General features: G+C 34.5%; 2 protein-coding genes across 3 annotated transcripts; one reads left to right on the top strand and one right to left on the bottom strand.

Annotated features, from left to right (window-relative positions):
- Positions 1–296: 296 nt before the first annotated feature.
- Positions 297–15,968, bottom strand: LOC134246014 (ribonuclease 3-like). Of its 2 annotated transcripts, none has more exons than XM_062728264.1 (30): positions 15,822–15,968; positions 12,763–12,928; positions 12,124–12,365; positions 11,591–11,877; positions 8,984–9,184; positions 8,518–8,704; positions 8,175–8,331; positions 7,720–7,868; positions 7,320–7,400; positions 7,093–7,179; positions 6,795–6,881; positions 6,632–6,703; positions 6,386–6,533; positions 6,013–6,182; positions 5,781–5,905; positions 5,443–5,571; positions 5,186–5,264; positions 4,684–4,791; positions 4,343–4,481; positions 4,060–4,180; positions 3,571–3,670; positions 3,338–3,440; positions 2,713–2,885; positions 2,415–2,518; positions 2,172–2,277; positions 1,874–2,015; positions 1,688–1,770; positions 1,469–1,575; positions 1,078–1,223; positions 297–893 (listed from the first exon to the last, which is right to left on the bottom strand). In XM_062728264.1, the coding sequence occupies exons 1-30, from the start codon at positions 15,861–15,863 to the stop codon at positions 640–642; spliced, it is 4,095 nt and encodes a 1,364-aa protein (XP_062584248.1). In that variant the 5' UTR covers positions 15,864–15,968; the 3' UTR covers positions 297–639. The 2 variants fall into 2 exon arrangements, with proteins under 2 accessions (XP_062584248.1, XP_062584249.1); XM_062728265.1 differs by having other exon boundaries at positions 8,518–8,701.
- Positions 15,969–15,993: 25 nt separating this feature from the next.
- Positions 15,994–20,508, top strand: LOC134246018 (crystallin J1B-like). Its single transcript, XM_062728271.1, has 8 exons — positions 15,994–16,216; positions 17,350–17,526; positions 17,668–17,766; positions 17,920–18,015; positions 18,405–18,558; positions 18,900–19,096; positions 19,347–19,486; positions 19,727–20,508. The coding sequence occupies exons 1-6, from the start codon at positions 16,075–16,077 to the stop codon at positions 19,093–19,095; spliced, it is 864 nt and encodes a 287-aa protein (XP_062584255.1). The 5' UTR covers positions 15,994–16,074; the 3' UTR covers position 19,096; positions 19,347–19,486; positions 19,727–20,508.
- The last annotated feature ends 85 nt before the right edge of the window (positions 20,509–20,593 follow it).

The raw sequence follows: 20,593 nt of genomic DNA, 5'->3' as shown, positions 1-20,593 counted from the left end.
AGCACTCCTGGACCTAAAAAATCGAGATCATCGAAAATTTTGTCCATGAGTAAGGCATTTTGTAAAATCTATCTTTTTCACGATTGAAGTAAGAATATGGAAGAATTAATCCAGAACTAAGCACAACTTTTTGCACGCAATAAAAATGCAGTTTTTACAATAAGCTCTCCGGTCTGTCAAAGTATTTTTTTCAGAGAGCTACAGATCTGCAGCTTCAAGTTAAAAGACACAGAGACCATGTCTGGTTCAGTTGGTCTAAAAAATGATAGAAAACATGCATGTTCTTGAAATTTTTTAATTTGACCAGAAAAAAATTGCATCTTTTCACATACAAAATATCACAAGGATGTATTTCTCTTAATCTGCAAGCACACATATATGTTTAATTTATCCAGTTTGAATATAAGCACTGATATCATTAGAAAAATTCCTCTGTACTTAGATAGCACTCTATTCATTTTGTCAAACAAAATACACAACAATCGGAAAATATCAATATAAAAGTAGCACTATGTTTGTGAATTGATCATTCATTACATTACAAAAAATTTTTTTAGAAAAAAATCACAAATGGCAGTGTAATAATCAATTATTGACTCAACAAAATCACAAAAGGACAATGGACTAATACAATAACAGTTAATTCTTCTTCCTCTCCTTAAAGGAATCAATAAGGGAGGTAACTTTCTGAGGGAGGACCTCCTTATCATTTGCTGTAGAGGTTGAGGTCCCTCCTGACCTCTCCCTCTCCTCCCGCACCCTGGCGTCTTCTCGCTCACTGTTTTCCCGACGATCCTCTGGATTCTGGTCACGCCCACCTTTCCTACTCGGACGTTTCTTTTTGTGTTTCTTTTCCAGATATCTCTTCTGATGGGCCAGGATAGGAAACAGTTCTGCACAAATAAAAATGAGTTATAGGAAGAATGTTTATGTATTTAAGTTATTTTGTTATAAAACCCTCAAGAAGTTTAATTCTACATTTGAAATACTAAACAAGCAGAAACACAAATTCACTGTGACTGTAAGCAATAGTAGGTTAATATCCAAGAAAAGTACACTTAACATATGTTGACATACCTGATCTTTCCATCAGAGCGTTTGTGGCGGCCGACATTTCAGCCTGTTGTATACTGTGACCTATCCCGGTGGCGAGTCTCTCATGTCTGAAGTAGACAGCTACCGTGTACCGACGAGTGTTGGTAGGACCAATAGACTCAATACACCTGAAATCATATTTAAAATGATTGACTTGTCTCTCGAACAATATCTGAAACATTGTGCATCTATTGTATTAATGCATATGAGTGTATTTACATTATTAATTTTATAGTGAAATACATGTATATGTATAAATGAAAGTACTAAATACTGTAAAGACATTCTTTTCAAAATGTTTTTAAAGATCAAAGCATTATGTGCAAAATACATAAACAAATTAAATCTAACTCGAATATCACTTGAAACTCACTTATAAACAGGAATATCTGGCTCCCCTCCATCCAGTTCCCGTAATGTCAGACAACACTGCTGCAGCTGGGACTTGGGATCATTCCAATCTTGATTCAGAATAAAGTCCTGGAAAAATCAATGAACAATAACAATCATTACTTGTTTATTACAATCCTCTAAATGAAGGAGAAATAGATTCTTCTTAAATTCTGAACAGTGCAAAACTTGTATAACTCACCCTGAGCCTTGGGAAGAAACAGACTTCACAGAATTTGTAACAAACTTCTATGTCTTTGTCCACATACAAAGCACCAATAAATGCTGTTAAAGTAATTAAATTTAATTGAAAATAAAACATGTTATATTTTATTGAAGAGCACAGAAAACAGAATAAACACATATTCATAAAACAATAGTAACACACCCTCTAGGAGATCAGCCTTTTCTTTCGTCTTTTTGTCTTGCTTTTCTCCTCTGGCATCTGAGAAAATGACATACTCAGAAATTCCCAAGTCATCACAAACAATGGACTGAGTTCTGTTGTTGACCAGGGAGCTCCTTAATAACTATGGAAATCCAATAATAAAACATCTTACTATGGAATGCTCCAAAACGTCATTTGAAGTGAGTATAAATTTATTTTGATGAATTGCCACATTCATTATTATCTTTGAATGTTATCTAAGTAATGAAACTTAATACTATCTAGCTGAACAACTTACAGAGAGATGACCCTCATGATGGTCTGGGAAATGTTTAAACAAATAATCTGACGCCACTAACTGTAACACAGTGTCTCCAAGAAACTCCAGTCTCTGGTTATGTCCCCTGGAATAACATGGCAAATAAATAGAACTTCCAAAGAAAATTATTTTCAAACATGAAAGAGGAAAATATAAGGTAAATGACATTTTCAGGTAAATCATACTATTATCATCAGGTGTTTTAAAAATGAATTCACTTACAGTGTGAGATGGTTAAATCCTACACTCCTGAGAGTAAAGGCCCTGGCTAACAGGCGAATGTGATCAAATTTCACCCCAATGGACTCCTCAAATTGAACCAATTTCTACAAATAAAAAAAATTTCTCTAAATTGAAAAATCTTACATTCAACACCAGAATACTAATGATCATCAGTACATTCTCTCAAACAGTAATAAAATTTCCAAGATTTTTTACTCAATAATTTATTACAATGGTATATACTTAAAATTTACTGATATATATTACTTTTTACTGATATGATGACTGTATTACTCACCTGCAGTGTGGGACTAGACTCTATCCAGTGTCTGTCTGACCCCGGTTCATCCTCCTGTAGGACATGCTGTGGTAGTTCCCTCCAGATGTTTAGATACTTGTCTTCTCCCTTAAACAAGGTCTCCCCAAAAACCCTATCTGCCAGGTCAATTCCCCCATCCAAGTACAAAGCACCTAAAATGTGGCAGAAAAGGCACAAATATATCTCACATTACTAAAACTGAAGTATAAAACCAAACCTGATATTTTTTTACCCAAAGTCGTTTGCATGCTTAGAAGACATTCAATGTTTTATAGTTGGATATAGATTTATTTCACAAATGTGATAGGATTTTTTTTCAAATGTTTTCATTGCAAAGTGTGAAAAGAGTTAATTTTTTTTATTCTTTCTTGTGAGTGAGATGAATTTCACATCAAACTACAAAAACATTGAGATTTCTCTTTAAGACATTTTCTTTGCAAGAGATGACCTCATCACTTTTTTTTTAAATGTAATTTTCAACACAAGATTTCACAACAAATCAGAGAATCAGTTGAGTTTTATCCATTGGATAAATAACAATATTTCACTGTTGAAAATGATATGCCATGTAGAAATAATAAACTGTATCTTGCAGCTGTTTTACCTAATAATGCCTCAAAACAATTAGCCATAGCATGCTTCAGGTCTGATTCGTGGCAGAGATCCGGGCCGTGGGCATACAACATGTAGTTCTCCAGGTGGAGTTTCTGTAAGGAGATTGATATTATTAAATTAGAGTTTGAAACTGTTTCTTTGTCATTCACAAAACCTACAGTAAGTAATCTGACATTTTGTATAGCTGAAATTACGTTGATGTAAAAGAGATTAAAAGTTAACCTTGGCCAGCACGGCTAGCTGTTGATTCTGGACAATGGCAGCTCTGTAGGTGGTCAGTCCTCCTTCCTCTAGGTAAGGAAACATGTAGAACAGGTGGACACTGTCAACAGAAACTGAGAAATATGACAAATGTTTACACTATAGTCAACGTTTCTAAATTTTTTTTTAAATCCTAACAATTAAGGTTAGTAGACTGCTATTATGATAAAGTTGAGGGCAATGGTTGAATCAATATACTGAATACTAATATTATTTCCTTCTTAAATTATTCTCTCCAAGATACAATCCAGGTTTTTATTTCCCCCTGGGCACTACACTTCATAATAGGGACAAAGAAAATGTATGGCTGGACATGGAATCAAACTCAGGATCCCTGCATCACTAGCCATCACTCTACCCTCTGAGCTATCCAGGGTGATATGCACAGTCCCAACTATTACAAAATGTAATTCTCTTGTGCATCTGTACCAAGTATCAAGTAAATCTTACCTGGTTATAAATTCCACAACAGCATCCCCTAGATACTCAAGTCTCTCATTGTGGGGGATTTCTGAGGAACACTCATCCTGCTTCCCAAGGCGGGACATGATGTTGATCAAAATGTTGATACCTGTAGGGGTAAAAAAACAAAACAATTTCAGAAATATGCAGATAAACTTGTTTAAATCTGAAAAGATCCTACCTAACGAAAACAAAATTAATAATCAATGAAGAAAAAAATGTCAATATTTCTGCTTTATCACTGAACTTTGGAGTGTAGATACACATTTACCTTTTTTCCGTGTATGGACATAATGGATCTTGCGGTCCCCATACTCTAGCTGCCTGACTCCACAGTTGGACAGAGAATTCCTGGCATGGTCTGGGTTGGTTCCATAATTGACTTTGTAGGAAGTGTGAGTTAAAGCCAACTGAATAATAAAGAGGGGAAAATTAAATATTGTTTAAAACACAGTGCATAAAGGCTCTAAAATTTTTGTCTTTCTTTACAAAGTTTTCATAGCAAATTCTATCGACTGATTTTCTTTGTATGATATATAAATAATGATTAACCAGCTGTATTTGAACATACAGAACCTGTACATGTACATGTAAGATGGTTTCTTGTATTACCTGAAGAAGTTGTGGGTCTTTGAATTGATACTGAATTTCTTTCTGGAGTTCCTTTATACACAGATGGAACCTTAGGTGACCTAAGAGTACAGGCATCAACATAGCATGCTGAAAGGCAAACATAATATTGATGAGAATAATGCAAATCTATGTTTGTAAGCAGGAACACAATGAAAATTACCATAACTGTACGTTCATTGTGCAATCCTGAGTACTGTAAACAAACTTATATATGCGACGACTTTATTTCGAGATTTATTGGGGATAAACGAGCTAGAGATGATTTATTCTTGCAATCAAGCCTATTTTGGATCTGTTGTTATAAGGCACATAGACTATAAAGATTAATTCCCGGCAAGAAATATTCATGATGACGGGTCTCTCCCTGAAAATTTCTCCCTCACGAATAAAAGTTGGTTCACATTAAGTATATGAAATTATCATTATTAGAAAATGTATCTTTTTAAACCATGTTAATCGTGTTAATGTACAGCTTGCTAACCTGTGTAATATCCGATCTGATTCCCGTCCTCAGAAATCCCTCACTGCTAATCTCAACAGTTACCTCCCTTTTCATGGAGCTGAAATATTTCAAAAATATAATCATACACTTTTATTGAATTTTCTTTTGTTTTTTATTTGAAGTTTCAAAACGGACAACCAACATTCTTTACAAACTTTTGAAATTGAATAAAATGTAAATTGTGAGATGTCAATATGTGTAATAATTTTACTGTCATTTACTTTGGGTGGATCTACCTTTTCATTCTGAGGTCCTGTAGGTACTTTTCTTTAGCGTCTAGTTTCTGTTTGTCTGTAAAGGTGACCTTGGGCTTACTGTTCAACAGGTGCTTGAATTTAACATACTGCTTCCATGTTCTCTGATAGCTATAAAACAAAGTATAGCACTATCATTCTGTAAATTTACATTTTGAGACTAACTTTATTTCCTTTAAATATGATACTTCCTCCTTCAACAAATTTGACCAATACCTTTTAGGAAAATTTAAAATCCATTGATGCATGATTTTAATTTCAGAATTAACATAAAAAATCTCAGGTAATATATATGTATGAACATCACATTATGTACTTACTTGGGATCTCCAGCGTAACTGAGTTGAGCCGGTCGGATACCAAAGTGAATGATGAGTGGGAACTGTAGGTGATTACTGTCACCGTGTTGTCTGTCCAACTGGTCTATCCTTATACTGGTCGGCTTCTGTAATCATCATATCATTACATGTGTAAGCAAATGTTATAAATTTTTAAAATTTCTTCTAGCAATTATTTCAGATTCCCAAGATTTTGTTAACCCTGTTTCCTCACCATTCCTGGATACGTGACCACACTACCTCGGACCTCGTCCACTAGGCCCTGCCACTCGTTGACGTTGTACTTCAGAATCTGGGACAGTTCTGTCTCCTCCAGCAGTGGCTTGGAGCTCTTCAGTAAATAGGTCAGCACGTCATTCATGGACAGGATTTCTTTACCATTTTCTGCAAGAACAAAAATGATATGAACAAGCCCATTAGAACAGGATATAAACTGTGCTACTCCCATATACATTTTCTTACATTATCTCCTAGTTTTTCTTGTGATAGTGAGTCAGCATACAATTTTTTTTTAGCAACAATGAATGACTAATATCTGAAAACTTTTTGTCACACACATTTTCCCTTTTACATGCCAAAGTCAATACCTGGTAGAAGTCTGGCAAATCTTGGCATGAGATGGAATCTGTTACAGTGCTTCTCAGTTCCCGGACCTTTCCAGTCCAGGTCCACCAGCTCCAGAATCTCATCAAACAGGAACTGCTGGAAGAGGTCCAAACTCTTCAGTGTGAAGTTCTGAAAGTCAAACAAAATGGTGGAAAGTTAATTAAATATGCTGAAGTGTTTTATATTAAGAAGCTGCAAAAAATTTACAAAGAAAACAAAACACTTACATCTGGAATGGGCTCTTCAATTAAATGAATTGTGTAGTCAATGTTGAATCGTATGACCCTGCACACTGGTATCTAAAACATAATCATTCAAATGAATCACCAATGCAAAAACAACCTTAATCTAGTGAATTTTTCAAATAATCATAATACAAATTATACATACATTTTCTAGTTTTTCGTGAGACAATAGAGAGAATCCCTCAAATATGTATTCATGGTTGTCATGTTCAATTATGGTGGGAGCCTTGGTCTGAAATTGAATCATAATATGATAGTAGTGGTAATATGAACAATCTTAGAAAATATTCATGTACATACTCTAGCATTTTGCATATACATGTAAGAGCTGAACTTGAGTTCAATAAAACTCAAAAGTATTCTATATCTTGTCAATTTGTAGCTACCAGTCAATCTTTATCAATGACAACCCCCCTCCCACCTTTACTTGTTAATATACATACCAAGAAGTTGGTGGGAGGAGACATGGTGATTCTGTAGTGAAAGAGTTTATCACTGTTGTTACTGTGAGGGTCACAGCGGGGTATTGGCTGTAAATAAAGAAATTGCATCACATCTGAATATTAATTAGCTCATCAACAGAAAAAAAATGAATACATTGTATACATAAACATACCACATTGTGTTATATACATTTTATCTCAATTAAAGATAAACATTTTTAAAATACCTTTTCCCCAGGGTACTTGCTATGTCGAATTCCAGACTTCTGTGACTTGAGACTGCACTTGCAAAGTGGACCGTCATTTAACTAAAAAAGAATTGTAAACCATATCATACAAAATGAAAAAATGATGCTTATATGCATACACATTTCATAGAGAAGACTTCAATCATCTTTTGCCAATATTACATGTAATAAACTTATCAGAATGCAATGTACATGTATGTGTTTGATAATTAACATTCTCTGTTACAAAAATCACTGTGGATAAAAATTCATAAGACTTCTATCTTAAATAAAAGCATCTGTTTGATACATACCTCCCCTTTGTCATTGTACCAGAGGTCCTCACGGAGCCTGTAGGGGTGTGTCTTACTCTTGTTCAGGGCCTCTAGCCACTACTTACCTCCCCTTTGTCGTTGTACCAGAGGTCCTCATGGAGCCTGTAGGGGTGCGTCTTACTCTTGTTCAGGGCCTCTAGCCACTCCTCTTCCTTTGGCTCCTCCCCCTCCTCCAACTCTGAGTCAGACTCAGAGCTGCTGGAACTCTCATCACCTGAAACATAAAACAATCTAACTTCAGTAATTTGAAAGATTATAATCAAGCATTACTGTAAAATCTCTTATTTTCAAGGAGATTAAATCTTCTTGGTTTTTAAGGTATGAAGAGACCCACAAATTTATGTCCACCATGAAATGTAATTTTTCACAGATATTACTTTTCAACAACTCTTCATCCCTGCGAACCCATATTTTTTCCTCAAAAAATATGAAATTGACACCACAAAAATATGTGATTTTACTCAAATTTACTGTATTCCTCTATAAGAAAGCTTCTGTTGTATACCCGGATGACGTTTACCTGAATGATGATGATGATGTCGGTTCTCTACTATAGGACGGTCTGGAATATTGACCGGGGGTCGGGATTCTTTGACTCGAGTAGATCTCAGTACCAACTCATTCTCAAATTTCTCAACCAAATCCTGCATTCTTTTTGTAGCATTAAAACATCCAGTCTGCATAAAAAAATGCAAAGAACTTCATTGTGATATTTAGTTCAAAAATTAAGGTATTATTAATTGCTCTCCATACTTCACTAGCATCAGATGGATTTCAGTCTCAATGATACAATTTTTTTCACTAGTTAGTGCATTTAGGCATTAAAACATTCCCCTGACTTTTATCTAATTTATAAGTCATACCTCATTATTTCTTCTGAAGTAAAGATCAGCTGGGGAACATCTGAGCCATGCTGGAATGATCTCCTCTGGGAGTTCTATCTCATCCTGTCCATTCAGCATGTCATACTCCGAACGACCATCAGGCTGACGACCTTGACCCCTTTCTCTTCTGATGGGACTTCGGGATCGCCTCGGACTGGATCTTCTACTTAGAAAGAATTTGTTTAAATTTTTAAACCATTGAGGGATTACATTTCATCGGTAACATACTATATTTGAACATACTTCAAGATTTAAAAAAAAAAAAAAAAACAGTTCCAACCCTTCTGAGTATTTTTCAGTTTATTCTTTGCTGAACACATCAGTCCAAATATCCAGCCAAACCAAATCTCAAATGAGATCAGCAAATACTGTGTGAGCACACTTAAATACAGAGTGGTATTCATGCAAGTCTAAAGGCTTTAAACATATCCTTAGTTATTATTACCTGGGCCTGCTCCTGTCTGTCTGACTTCTGTTTCTATCTGGTCTGTATCTCCTGTCATCCCTGGAGTCTGTACTTCTGTCTCTTTCCCTCCTGTCCCCCTCCCGACCCCCACGGCTAAACTTCTTGTCATATGACCTTCCATCTCGCCAACTTCCTGAGCCCTTGGAGTCATCTCTTCTTTCTCTTGTTCTGCTTTCATCTCTATCATGCAGAAAAAATTAAAATGAGTTGACATGAGTGACACCATTACAAAAAAATTCAAAATGCTGAAATTGCCAGTTAAAGTAAGAAATGCTTACAGCGAACACACTTATAATGAAATGATGTTTACAGTCAAGTGATCTCCTTGTGACTTAAATATATATTTTAAACTTCACAGACATAATGAATCATGCTTATAACAAAGCAAAATTGTCCATCCTTGGCACTTTGCTATCAGTGTGTTTTACATGTATTGTACAGTGAAATATCAGTATCTTGAAGTTTGGGGGACCTGGACACGACTTCGAGATATCCGGGGGTTCGAGATATCCGAAGTTATCTTCCAAAGTCGAATCAATAATTTCCCGTTCTTTTCGTATATGTATCTTCATGCGTAATACTATCCTGTAGCATTTCTGCCGACCGCTAGGGGGAGATAAAGAACGATAATTCGAAGTTCTGAATTGTTGATATTGCTCTTGAATAGATAAACAAAACATCAGGTCGTGAGTTCTACTTGGAATACTTCCCTGGCGTATGACATTGTCCGAACAAGGTAAATAATTTTTTTTTAGGTTCATAGAAAGCTATTCTTACTCAGCTTTTATCTGTTACAACTTGAAATGTTAATAAAAATCATTCTAAAGGAACGTGTTATGAATTTGTCAACGAGGAAAAAAATTATTTGCAAAGGTATTTCTGCCCAACCTAAGCTAACCCATCAATTAAAAAGTGCAAAATATGTTCAGATATTTTTGTGCAAAATTACAGTTTGAACACAGGCAGCACTTTTTGGTGATCATTTTTTAAGTATATTGAAGTGGTGATGATTAGGTGTTTTATTACCTCCCTGTTGTTTATAGTTTTGTTCAACGTACGTCATATATTTTCATGGTAGGCATGTTCTATGTAGTTTCATTACCTAAAATTATGACAACATTTGCTTATGAATGATACTAATATAGTGAATAAGTTGAATTTAAATGCATCCGATTTTTTTGATGTTCTGTATTATGCTACACTAAAACAAAGAAACGGGTTATAGATAGGAGTTATCCTTCCTAACTCAAATTTATCTTTCCCTTGAGACACACATCGCTGTCTGAGGTAGGCTCTACCTATCACTTGATTTTATGAAATCTAGAAGGTGTTGAAACAAATTTCATTTAGAATATACCATTGTATGAAGATAGAATAATGAAAAATGACATTTGACCTTATAATGTTGTATTTTTATTTTTAGGAAGAATTGCTATATCCTGTATTGCCAAACATGTAGTCTTTATGGTAAAGACTCAAGCATATTCGCAATAAATATTAAGAAAAACAATTGTTGTTCTTTTCTTTATCGTGTATAATTGTAAAACAATTTAATATACTAGCCTTTTTGCATATACCATGTATACAGCGAATTTACATTTTCCAGGCCATGCTTACGTGGTCAAACGGGATGTATCGTTAGCGTTATAGTTGAAGAACCTTCTCCGTAAGAAAAGAAAAAAAGGCGAATTTCTTAAAAACATAATTTGATGAAATTTAGTGCAAAATGTTATTTAATAAATAATCAGTATTCAAACTGTGTACTTGAATATTATTAATAGCTTGCACGTTTTACATCACGAAGTACTAGTAAGGAACATATAGTTTACGAATCTAACAATGCAAATGGCGGTCAAGGTTATCTATTTATACGCAGATAAACATGAATGTAATCAATCACTGTGCATTATGCACCGCAACTTAACTGTTTAATTTAACTTAATTGTGAAAAATATTTGAGTTTCATGAATTTACGATTTTAATTTTACAGAGCATATTAGCAATATTATTAAATGCAATATCGGTAATATTGCCTGTATTTAATATCTGAGTTGCTGCGAAGTGGTTTGTTTTATCGGCGGTAGACTACACCAAACACCCAAGCCGTCATACCAATTAACCTGTCACAGATACCCAACATGAGCTTGGTATTAATCAAGATTCCCCAAGTTTGAAGGTGTTAATTAATAGCCACTTGCGAGAGTGTGTGAAATCACGACGCCAGGTGTGTTCAGTAGACGGAAAAATTCACTGCACTTCGAGATAAGCCAGGTAGAAAAGGGGTTGGGACTTTGAATATACTTCGACATAAGCGGGGTATTCGAGATTACCGTGTTCGAGATATCAGGTGTTTTTAAAATCATTTATAGAGAGAAAACGGCCGGGACCGGCGATCGACTTCGACATAAGCGGGGTATTCGAGATATCCCATGTTCGAGATACTGATATTTACCTGTATATAGTATTCCTGAACATAGGTAAGGGTTATCCTCTTTAAAAATAAAGCATGCACAATTAAAATTGAAAACTACAATTACATGCAAATGCAATGTACATGTATATTATGTTTATCTATTTAAAACTGACCTGGATCTATCCCCTCTTTCTGACCTCCCCCTGTCCCTCCTATCCCTCCTATCCTCCCGGTCAGATCTGTCTCTGTCCCGTCCGCTGCGTTCTCGATCCTCCTTCCTACTGGACTGACCAACTCCAGGAGATGGTTGACCACTCTGGTTCTGACCAACAGGAGAGATCCCCTGCTGGAACAGACCTGCTTGAAGTCCCACCATGTTCTGTGCTATATTTGGGATCATCCCAGGTGCTCGGATGCTAGGTGTGTCTAGAATACCTAGCCCTGATCCTGGGGGTGGCAGCTACAGAATATGTTGAAATTTCATATAACATGTTGAGTCCTGTGGACAGCTTTCTTTTTTATCATGCACATTTTTATGTATTCCAATAAAATCCTGTTTCCAGCAAGTTTAATTTGCAATTACCCTTTGTAATTATCTTATATTAATATTCAAAATATTTATTGACAATTTACAGCAAAATAATAATTGTAAAGAGAGTATCTGTTAAAAAATAAGATATGCAAATCTTACAATGAATTCGTTTACCTGTATATTAAGACCAGGAATCATTGGTGTAATTCCCCTCTGAAACATCTGATTGGTTCCCGTCACAATGCCTCCAGCACCTGGAAGCATCTGATTGGCCCCTGTCATATTAACTCCTGAAGATGACAACATTTGATTGGCTCCCTGCTGCATCATTTGAAGGTTTGCCATTGCCTGGTTAGCCATTCCTTGTCTTAGACCTTGCAAAGCACCTGGTGCTCGAGTATTCCACATTGCAGTCCCTAAAAGACATAACAACATTCAATGAATGTAAGTAATTTGTATATTATTTTAAGCCCTTATGCATGCTTATAAATTCATTTAATATATACTTGAAGGAAAGTAGCTAAAACATCAACATCTTTAATTCATGAGATTTCAAAGCAAGTACAAATTCCCAGGACTAACAGACTTACATGTAAATATATTTTGACCTCAATATCTCAGATCTAATGATGATATCAAGAATAATGCTCACTAAATGCTTCAAAATTTTTAGTACAATGTGCACTACTTTTTTAATTTCCCTCCTAATTGCATTTTAACAAGCTCAGAAATATAGATACAAAAAAAAAAAAATTACAAGTGAAGATGCAATTATGTAGTGCTCTCCAATACCTAAATATAAAGTGAGCTTACCTGCATTCTGCAAAGTTGCTGGATTGAAGAGCTGCATGTTTGGAGCCACCGACATCTGGAGTCCCATCATTTGCTGTATGTTACCTGGAGACCTCCCCTGTAGTAACATATTACTCTGCTGTAGCATTCCAGGGTTTGTGAGGGGTGACATATTGTTTCCTGTACTCTACAAGATTTATTTTTTTTCCATAAAATCAAAGTCTGAGGCACATTAATTGCTAAACTTTACAAGCAAGAAAACAGTACAGTCGAATCTCAAGCAAATTGTATATTGTGAAATCAATATTTTTTTAATCAAGTGGTTAATTTTCTTTGCTTTTGTAGTATGAAGAGACAAATGAATTCATGAAGAAAAATTAACATACACAAGTGGACATAAAATTTGTGGACACAAGACCACTAGCTTGCAAGGATGATTAAATTGTCGTGAGAATATTATCAAACATTAATCATGTACATGACAATCAAGCAAATAGCCAATAAAAACAAGTACACAATAGTTACGTGAGTAGGTGACAAAAAAATGATTACACAACAGTTATGCCGATTTTGATATGGTTATTAGAGACACAATCCAAAAACTCTTGTGAGCTGAAGACAAAATAAAACATAGAAGAACTGCTCCATCTTGAACTTCAATATCCCAGGCACCTTGGATAGTCAAATTGTTTGCAATTGAAAGCCCCAAACATTTTTACTTTATGTATTTTTACCTTAAAATATCTAATCATCAGCTTATCTCTGTGAGATTTGTCGATCCTAAAAAAATTGTACATACATGCCAACTTTTGAAAATTTTCTTGGGGGAGATTGCCCATAACGACATTTTTTGAAGTTCCTAATTCGCAGCGTTTTGTCGTGAAATAACTTTTTGTAAGTTGTTTTTTTCTAAATTATCAATCTACTACCTTAATTATATCATATATTATTACTACTTCAAAAAGTGTTTTCTTCTCTATCAATTAACTTAAACAAAAACACAAATACAATATCATTTGAAATTTTTAAAAAAAGACAATTTTATTCAAAATTATTTAATATGTTAATATTAAGATAAATATAAGATAAATATACCCCCTGTCTTAAAGAATGTGATACACAAAGTTAACATATTACTACATGAATAAGGATGTTAAACTTTACAAATAAGCTGAACTGTTCATTGTCTGTTGGTAAATTACAAAGTTTATAAGACTGTTATACAAAATATTGTTAAATTATTTTTTTCTTAATCAAAGGGAATATTAAGAAGTCATTTTTAACTTTTCAATCAAAGTCTGCGAAAGGCATGGTCTTTTCCTTTCTCTTTTTTTTTTTTTTTTAATCACTCTGGGCAGTCCTTATAGTTTTTACTTGCAGGCACATTTTTTCCATGTTGGATTTTGGCAGTGTCTTTTCCATGAAGTAGATTATAATTTAATGAGGAATGCAATATTCCAAAACTTGAAGTTGAACACCTTTTATAAACAATTTATATGTATATATTGTCGAAGTCTGCTGTAAAGTGTGAACTCTCACAAGTTTGTCAGTTTGTATCCAGTGTCGTGTGTATTTCTAAAATTTCCACATCTGGCATAATACGCGAGTTTCGAGATTGTAACTCTCCTGCGATAGAGGCGCGAAAAGTATCCATTTCAGCAAGGAGGTGGGACAGGTTGTTGATGCAAACAAACGGGCATAAGTAAATGAACGATGTTTACGTCTTTAAAAATTCATTTAATGTAATAGAAAGATTAAAATGTTCAGCATTGATGCTTTTGGTGATTGTATTAAGCCCAACTACACATACACTGTATTTACCAAATCTATATTGAATTAGGATAATTGAAAACGAAATTTCTGGTAAAATAATGGCCAGGTTTTTTTAACTGAATAAAATAAACAAATATTTTATGAAAATTGGCTAAAAATTTATTATTATTGATCTATCATCTGCTTTACAATTTTGAATAATTAAGGAAAACATCATATTTATTAGTTTTAAGTGTTTTATTTCTTGAAAATATATGCTATAAAATTTCCCAAAAAATTCCCAGCATGTGTGGAAAATCATTTAAAATTCTGACGTGCAATGATCTGATGCGTGTGTGTATTTATGAGAGATCCATGTCTCTTAATGGCCTTATCCCCTCGTCTAATGTCTTCTATTCACTATTTTTTCTTCAGTTCCGATTTTTTCTCTTTAAATGACACCTTAACATTAATTCAAATTAAAAGAGTGCATCCTGACAATCATGCAGTTGTGATAAATCAGTACATCGATGATGCAATGTATCCAATATATATATATATAATATAAATAACTGTCCCACCTGTTTGTTTACGTGGAAACAAAACTCGCCTCCGTAACGAAAGAGCGCGCCAAGGGAGATAATCTCGAAATTTGCGTATTGTCTCGGTTATCAGCGGCAATAAACAGATATCCTACCGATAAACATTGAAACAGCCAGGTTTTCTGCACTCGGAAATACTGTATTATTCAAAGCGAATCGGTAAAAAATCCGGATTTTCGAAATATCGGTAGAAATGGGAGAAAAAAAATTAATCGGTAGACAAGTGGTAGACAGGGTTAAAAATCGGTAGACTCCCAAAAAAATCGGGAAAGTTGGCATGTATGATTGTACTGGTCTCTTCTGAAGACTCTTAGATTCTTCTTGGAAGAGATGTCATTAAATTTTTTAAAAATCGATGAATCTTACTGAGCTAAATCACCTGCTGTCTCAATCCCCTGGGTTTTAATGGGTTCAAGATAAAGAGGCATTACTTTATCTTAAAATGTCCTCTTGGTATTGCATTATTTCATATTTGTGCATACGAAAAATTCTCTGGCACTTGACGTTTCTTATTTTTCTTATATAAAAAATAACCCCACAAAAATTATCAGGTATGGGGTAAATTTTTTTTACATATTAAAATTAAGTGACATGAGGTGCCTTTGGAACAATTCTATTCATTTCCTTTGTTGTGTTTAACTATGAGTATGATGCTTATCACCTGTGGCTGTGCATTGCAATCTACATGTATTGCAATGGTCACTTCGGCGAATTATTCAAGCTTACCCTTCCATCATTTCTTATTCCTTGATTTCCAAAGAAATTCATGATAATTTTTGAATACTGCTCATCTGTATATTGGACAAAATAGCGACATTAGCTGATAAAACCGACACAAGACATCGTCACCTCACTTCTCTCTTCTCCATTCATTCCCAGCCATTTTTGGAATGACGAGCCCGATGTAATTTCAGCCAGTTAAAAACTAGAACATTTGCCTATCGCACCTGTCATGGGTTACACTATGTAGCGTTCTTGTATGTTTAGAATAGTAGTATCAAGGATCTCATGCATCCATAAGAACCCTGAGATCAGACTAATATCACGGATCCACGTCATGGCAAGCGTGGAAGAGAGAAAGATAAGTGCCATAGTTGGGGCACTGGTGGCAGATGCTGCAGGTAACTTACTTTATTGGTAAACAAAGCACCATAAAGAGTTGTCTATACAGATGATCAGTACCAGAATAAGTTAGTAATACTTGGTTAGGTTCAAAAGAACAGTTGTTAAGCAATTGTATCACTAACAAGAAAGGAGAAAATGCAAGTGAGAGTGCAAGAATCGAACCGGGACCAGAGCTTGTATCATTTATAGTCAGCTTCTTCTCTTACACTAAGCTAGTAGGCAGGCCAATTATCCACGGCACAAACCATTACACAATTTTAACAAGATGTGTTTTGTGATACACTATGCACCCGGCGGCAATAACTATAAGGTTCAAAAAAGCTATTTTTAGCATATAGGTCAAGGTCACAAGGTCATTGAACTTGGTGCCCTTTGAAAGAACTTAATAAGTAGAGTATGATTACCAAATGTGAAGTCTTTATCTCCTATGGTTCAAAAGTTGAAGCAAAGGTTCGAAAAAGCTATTTTTAGCATATAGGTCGCCTTCAAGGTCACAAGGTCATTGACCGTGGTGTCATTTGAAAGAGTAACTAGTAAAGTAAGCATACTAAATATGAAATTACTATCTCTCATGGTTCAAAAGTTATGGCAAAGGTTAAAGTTGACAACAGAAAGACAAACAGACAGACATGACATAAACAATGCAATACAATATGATCTATCCATCCAAGCACATAAAAATGTTGTCCACAGACCAGCGGAGAATTTGAACCAGGGTCAGAAAGATCCTTAATACTAAATGAGCTTTCTGGCCACTGCGTGTAACCAAACCTGCCTGACCACCTTATTCCTCCCTCTTTAGAGGTCTTTGGATCCAGATGTTCCACTTGTCACTTTTAGTTAATTCACAGTGTAAAATGTGTACATCTCAAGAGCACAAAATGTGACCAGAATTCATTCCTAGGCCCCCATGTATCTCCAGCCAGGTTCTCTACCAATTACTGAGCTGTTTGGTCACTGGCAACCTAACTCTCTGACCACCACCGCCACACATTTAGTTATTTGGTGTATATGATGAATTAAAAGTCTTAACTGTAGAGCTGTCAGTATATTGACTATATATTGATAGGATTTTATTGAAAACTATTTATATTGATTGATAAGTCATTCTTATTTTGATTTTATCTAGCCCAACCTATACACTGGAATTATAAGACTGCAGATTTGGATGCGTTTCTAAAGGACAAAGATGAAGTTGCATTCTTGGAACCGTCCAGAAATCCTTTCTATTGTATCAAGACTGGAAAGCACAGTTGCTATGGAGACCAATCCAGAACCATCCTGAAGTCACTGGTGGAAAATGGAGGTAATAACTTGATCTATTGTTAATAAAACAAGAGTTCTCCATCTTGTAACTTGAAAAATTATGTGTTTCAACTTTCAAGACACTGACTTAATTGCTGGATTAAACATGCATTATTTATGGAAATTTGACATTTGAATTTAGGTGTCAATATTGAAAAACTGAAGAAATCCATGTTTGAGATGTTTGGTCCAGACTCTGAGTATGAAAATGAAGACAATGCTACTTATAAAGACAAATCAGGTATATGCTTGGCAAAGAAGATAATATATATATCAAGAGTGAAGACTTTTTGGTAATGCCATATTGCACATGACAGTGTGAACATTCCTTACACTTGATTTGACATAAATTCTCCTTACTTCGCAAACGAAAAATATGTAATTTCTTCACCAGATGTTGTGAAGAAGGTGTATCCTATCAACACTCCATGGAGACATGCCAGTATCAAGTCATTCCTGAAAAATTACAGTGAAGGGGCTGAAATTACAGGTATAAATTTAATTCAATCAACGTAAAAAAATAAATATACCGGGTAAATTGCAGTTCTATTGTTTTTACAAGAATTTCTATATTCTTATAATTTTGTTACTTTGCTTGACATTATAGTTTGAAATATTTGATCAAAATTAGAAAATTTATATGCATTATTAACAGTTCAAAACATAATATAACTGGCTGTGAAACAGTGAAACCTCATTATTTCAAATAATATGGGACTGCTGAAAAACTGTGTAATCTGACAGTTTAATTAAGACATTGAGGTTAGAATAGAAAAATAAAATGTTGCTAGGACTTCAAACTTACCTTAACATGCCCTTTGTATTCAAGATGTTTTATTAAATTAATCTTTAATTTCTATGTTTTATCATATACCACAGGTATTGAGGATAATCAGATGGACTGTGTTATCAATATGATCAGTGTGGTGGCCCTGTATGCTGGGAGACCAGAGATGTTAGACAAAGTAGAGGAGATCATTTCTGTGACTCAGAACTCAGACATCAATGTAGCTGTGGCCTTCACTGCAGCAAGGTGGGTCTCTTAAATGCAATCAAATCCTGTTATCTTGTACTCCCTGGGATGAAGAAATAACTGAGATATTTAAGAATTCAAGATATTTAGGGATAAAAAAAAAAGTGGTTGGCCTCACCAGATCACTTTGACATACCCATAGTTTTGGAGATATGGATGTTAAGGATTCCTAAGTTAGCAATACAGCTATTGATGTTACTCTATATCAGTTTAATTTATTTCTAGAAGTTGCAACAATTAAATATTTTAAGTACAGTTTAAATAAAGTTGCCTCAGAATATTGTTTAGTGTATCTAAAACAGCTGATTGTAATTAAATTAATTCTTGTTAATATAATGAAGGTTACTTGAATACTTCATTCTCCATGGGAAGACTCCTGGTTTGGACGCCTTGAATTCCGTTTTGGAGGAGATGAAGAATCCCCAGAGACGGAGCCCCCAGGATCTGGACAAGGCCATGATTGGTCACATGAAGAAAGTTATCGAGGAGATGGAGACTGATCATGTAACAGCTGCTCGGAAATTCAACATCACCTGAGGTACCTCACGATATATAGGAGAGCACCTCTGTCAATATCTGCATATCAAATAATACAATGTAATTAGCAACTGATGGCTTATTTGTAAAAATACCAGTTTAAGTTTCATGGGTCTCCATTCAGATTCCCCTCTGGTCTATTTTTTTTCCTTCCTTCCTATTTTTATAGTCTAAAAATATGTTAAGGCAGTGCTTATACACATGTCTCTGTTTAAATGCATTTATTAAAACTCTGTTATTCCTCCCCACAGCAATACCTGGGGCCTTTCAGTCTGCTGTGCATGGTGTGATTACTAACACTGAGTACGTGACTGGGGTCCGTCGTACAATCCGAGCAGGGGGATGTAACTGTTCCAGAGCCGGGTTCATTGGAGCATGTCTAGGTGCTCAGGTAAGGTGCTAAAGGAAGCATTGATTTCTGTATTAACTTTCCATTGTTCTTTCATCTGTTTGTTTGTCTGTTTTTTCTGTCAACAGTCAACTCTAATCTTTTTTCATATTTCATTTCTTTTTCAAAATCAATGTTGTTACTATAGTGTTTCAATTAACCTGGCAAATAACTACAGATTTAAAGGAACTGAGTGAGAAGTTGTTCGAATTTTTCAGAAACTCTATGGTTTTTTTTTTCCAGAATGGTTTACAAGAAATTCCAGAAGAATGGAAGAGGAAGACACTGTCATATGAAGAAGTTTCCCAGCTGGCAAACAAATTAGTTGCAATTCAGTTAGAGTAATTTAATAATTTTTATAAACAAATTCAAATTGAATATAAAAAATATATTTGTATTTTTTATCAAAATTTAATTGAACATTTATTGAAATATCAATTTTATTTTATTTCTATTGAATGATTAATTTTTATAACTCTTGTATACATTTGGTTTTCATATTTTGTTCAGCACCCCAGTGGATGGATTAAGGTTGAAAAACGATGATTTAGATTTTTATTAGATTAACGAAGACAAAAAGCCACATGTGTGCTTATAAAGGGCAGTAGTATTTATTCACACAATGACATTTCACAACTTTTGAATGCTTATTTTCTGAATTTAGCACACAGATCAACAGATAAATGAAAATCTCTTCTAAACCCTTTCTAAGGCTGATCAGATTTGATGTTAAACACTGCTATCTGTGTGTTAATTTCAGCTATTCCTTTCTTGTTGTGTTTTTTAAAAACATTTTTCAAAAATATGCTTTTCAATTTTAAAAGTTGTCTTCCTTCAATAAAAGAAGGGATGATTGTTTTGAAAAGATATTGTTGCCAAAATCAGTTGTTTTTAAATAATGTATACATTGTTGATATGTTCTGTTCTAATATATATACTCATTACTACAAATTTTTTGATTGTTATTTTACAATTTTTATTAAAATTTGATTTTATTCAAGTATAATTAAATGAGGACAATGGAATGAGAGTTGTTTTATGTATGAAGATAATGATTCTCTTAATTTACCATCAACTTTTCATATAAGCAAATAAAAAGAAGTTTTGATA

The sequence above is a fragment of the Saccostrea cucullata genome, unplaced genomic scaffold, assembly GCF_032062105.1.
Source record: "Saccostrea cucullata isolate Sc308-1 unplaced genomic scaffold, CSIRO_AGI_Scuc_v1 ctg342, whole genome shotgun sequence".
Taxonomy (NCBI): Eukaryota; Metazoa; Mollusca; class Bivalvia; order Ostreida; family Ostreidae; genus Saccostrea; species Saccostrea cuccullata.
The sequence above is the reverse complement of the archived record's forward strand: the minus strand, read 5'-3'. Positions and strand labels throughout refer to the sequence as shown.